This window comes from Pseudomyrmex gracilis, unplaced genomic scaffold (genome assembly GCF_002006095.1).
Source record: "Pseudomyrmex gracilis isolate BER0280 unplaced genomic scaffold, ASM200609v1 scaffold_327, whole genome shotgun sequence".
Lineage (NCBI taxonomy): Eukaryota > Metazoa > Arthropoda > Insecta > Hymenoptera > Formicidae > Pseudomyrmex > Pseudomyrmex gracilis.
Genome location: NW_018020911.1, coordinates 57,772 through 60,747, shown reverse-complemented (window position 1 = coordinate 60,747; position 2,976 = coordinate 57,772). Strand labels below are relative to the sequence as shown.

At 38.2% G+C, this 2,976-nt stretch overlaps 1 protein-coding gene across 1 annotated transcript; it reads left to right on the top strand.

Moving 5' to 3' along the window:
• On the top strand, window positions 1–2,165 carry LOC109860092 (basic helix-loop-helix neural transcription factor TAP). Its single transcript, XM_020438959.1, has 3 exons — window positions 1–289; window positions 581–778; window positions 938–2,165. The coding sequence occupies exons 1-3, from the start codon at window positions 287–289 to the stop codon at window positions 1,472–1,474; spliced, it is 738 nt and encodes a 245-aa protein (XP_020294548.1). The 5' UTR covers window positions 1–286; the 3' UTR covers window positions 1,475–2,165.
• Window positions 2,166–2,976: the final 811 nt, after the last annotated feature.

Here is a 2,976-nt window from a genome sequence, read left to right as displayed (position 1 = left end):
CCGCCTGGTTCGCTCCGCGGTAAATTCTTATTTTCTCGTTTCCCGTCTCGTTCGTCGCTCTCTCGGTCTCGCTTTGTGATACGAATTTTTGTTAACGTTCTCATTCGTCCCGAGATCTCTTTTGAAAGTGCAGTTCCTATCTCAAATTGTGTGTCATTGCAGAAAATATAAAACTTGCTACCACAAGTTTTTTAAAAAAAAAGCATCAAACAGAAAACTTATGATCATTGAACGTATCTTTGCGAATCAACGAAGTTTGGAATAACAAGAGCCATTGGATCTTGAGATGGTACGTGATTGTTCTTTTGGAACTTTAAAATAAAAATTATTTATTCTTCTTACCTGTGTAAAAAAAATTGTAAAAAAAAGTTTGTAACTGAATGTAAAGCTCTTCTGATACACTCAACAAAACTTATAAGATATATGATATTACGATATAAGAATATATATTTTTAGAGAGAAATATATTTTTGTTTATTTGTTTGTTTTTTCATGTTATCACAAAATTACGATGTTCACAACATATGACGGGAATAAAAGAATTAGTGTGTAAGGTTGCTCGGTCATTTTTGCATTGCAGCAAGACACGGTGATGCCGTCGGAATATTCCTTTTGTAGCGAGGGAGGCTTCGATGAACTCTCGAGCTCTTCTGATTCTGGTTTCGACGTGAGCTTTGAATCGCCGAAACACGAAATGCACAGCGACAATCTTTTTCCTCCGGCTAAAGAGGAGAAACGTAAAAAACCGCGGAACACTCGTTGCAAAAGTCCTACGCAGGTACATACACTAATTCCTTAAACTCCTGAAGAATCAATATAATCGTTTACACGCTTTTGAGATTTCTCTTATCTGTCTACGCTTTTTGTTTTTTGTTTTATCATCTTCTTCGCAAGACAATCTTCTCAAGACGCTCCGATGTAAATTCTCTGCCAACAGGTGCTGAGATTGAAGAGGAACCGGCGAATAAAGGCGAACGACCGCGAACGTCACCGAATGCACACCCTGAACGACGCTCTTGAACGTCTCAGGATGGCTTTGCCGACGTTTCCGGAGGACACGAAGCTCACGAAGATCGAGACGCTGCGATTCGCGCACAACTACATCTGGGCGTTGTCGCAGACGCTGGGTAATTCCGAGAGCGGCGAGATCACGGTCAACGTCGGCAATGTTACCGTCAGCATTGGCGAGAATGGCAACATGATCACTTCGTCGACCGGCAGCTGCGCGGTCGCGGCTCAGAAGAGGCTCGGACCGCAGCACCCCGCGGCCTTTTCTCCTTATCCACCTCAGGAGCGATTTGTCGCGCCGGAATGGCAGGAATACGATTGCTACAGCGACCAGAGCGTGAGTCCGCCGATGCAGTACCAGCCCTGCTTCGATCAGAGAATGTACCAGGTACATCGTTCTCAGCTGCCGCCGCCGCCGTCTCATCATCACATGCCTCATCACAATAATATGTATCAGTGTCTTTAAACGTTGACAGTGCGCGAAACAGTAAACACGTTCGATCCTCATACGTTCGAACGTTTGGTTTCTCTGTCTGTTAATCTTCGTCTTTTGTCTTTCTGCTAATTCATAACTAGTGTTATAATAGAAAGAGAAAGATTTTTCTTGGCAATTTTGAAAAAATTGAGTATATATGTTTATTGCTGCTGACGAGAAGTTCGCGCACTTTTCCAAAGAGCTAATGTGGTTTGTAAAGAGGAGAGATAATGTACTATGATCATCGTTATCTACTTTGTAAGAGAGAGTATTTTATTTAAGGAGAGTCGTCGCGCGGATTGGATATTTAGCTTAGTAGAATAAATCGAGATGCGCAAAGATACGTTTGCCGAAACCGACGCTTTTAATTCAAAATCACTACGTACGTTTTTATATGTTACTTTTGAAGAGTGAGCTTGATATAAATGAAGCAACAAAAAAAAAGTAAAACTATCATTAAACGTTAATTAGACGTAATTAATATTTAATAGATGGTTTGCTTTTAAACATCATACTATCTGCGTTCCTTTTGTTCTAGTCATTATTATTATTATTATTATTATTATAATTGATCTCGAACGCTCGATCTCATTTTTTTTTGTTCAGGGATATCTTATGTGTTTTAAGTTATTAAGTATAGAAATGTATACTACACGTTCGTCGGAAAGAGTGCTCTTATTGTAATTCGGAAAATGCCAATTCAGGGAAAATATATAATGTACATAAATTATACTTTTTGTCAATAAAAACATATTTTAAATAACAACCTGACAATCTAGTCTTTTTTTTTTTAAACATTCTTTTTGTATAACATATTTTTATTACAATTGTATTTATATTTTATTTAATTGTATAATATAAACGATAAAATAGTATATAAATACTAGAAAATATATAAATGCAATAATGTTTAAACTTTGTGTATTATTCGATAGTGTGAGATTAGAAAATTAGCGTGACATAAAAGTCAAATTTTATTGTTCACACTCTCCCACATATCGAAATGTTCTAGGATCCACTTTACAGGAATGAAATAGTTTCGAGAACGGACGGACACGTGTCGGAACACGCGTCCTGCGTTAAAGCTACCGCAGAGCAGATGTATCACACACAAATCGTGTCCGAAGTTAGTTCTACCCGTATAATCCGATGGATTACGCTAAAACATGACTGCAAAACGTCCGATTGACGTGACTATTGCGTAACTATAGTCACAGATTTTCTAATTAGCTACGACAGCCGAGTGATTTGTGCGCGTGATTCTTCTTCTCTTTATTTATTTCTGCGCAATTTCAAATCGCAACCCGCAATTATTATTTTATAGTTCATAAACTTTAACACGTATATGTAACGTCCAAAAAATTGATGCGCTAAGTTTATTACACTCGAAGAGAACAATCGCTCGTTTATTATGCAAAAGCGTGTCGATGGAGAAAGCAATTTACATAACGAGTGTAAGTGTGTTGTGCGGATATCCCCTCTCGTTGTAGCGT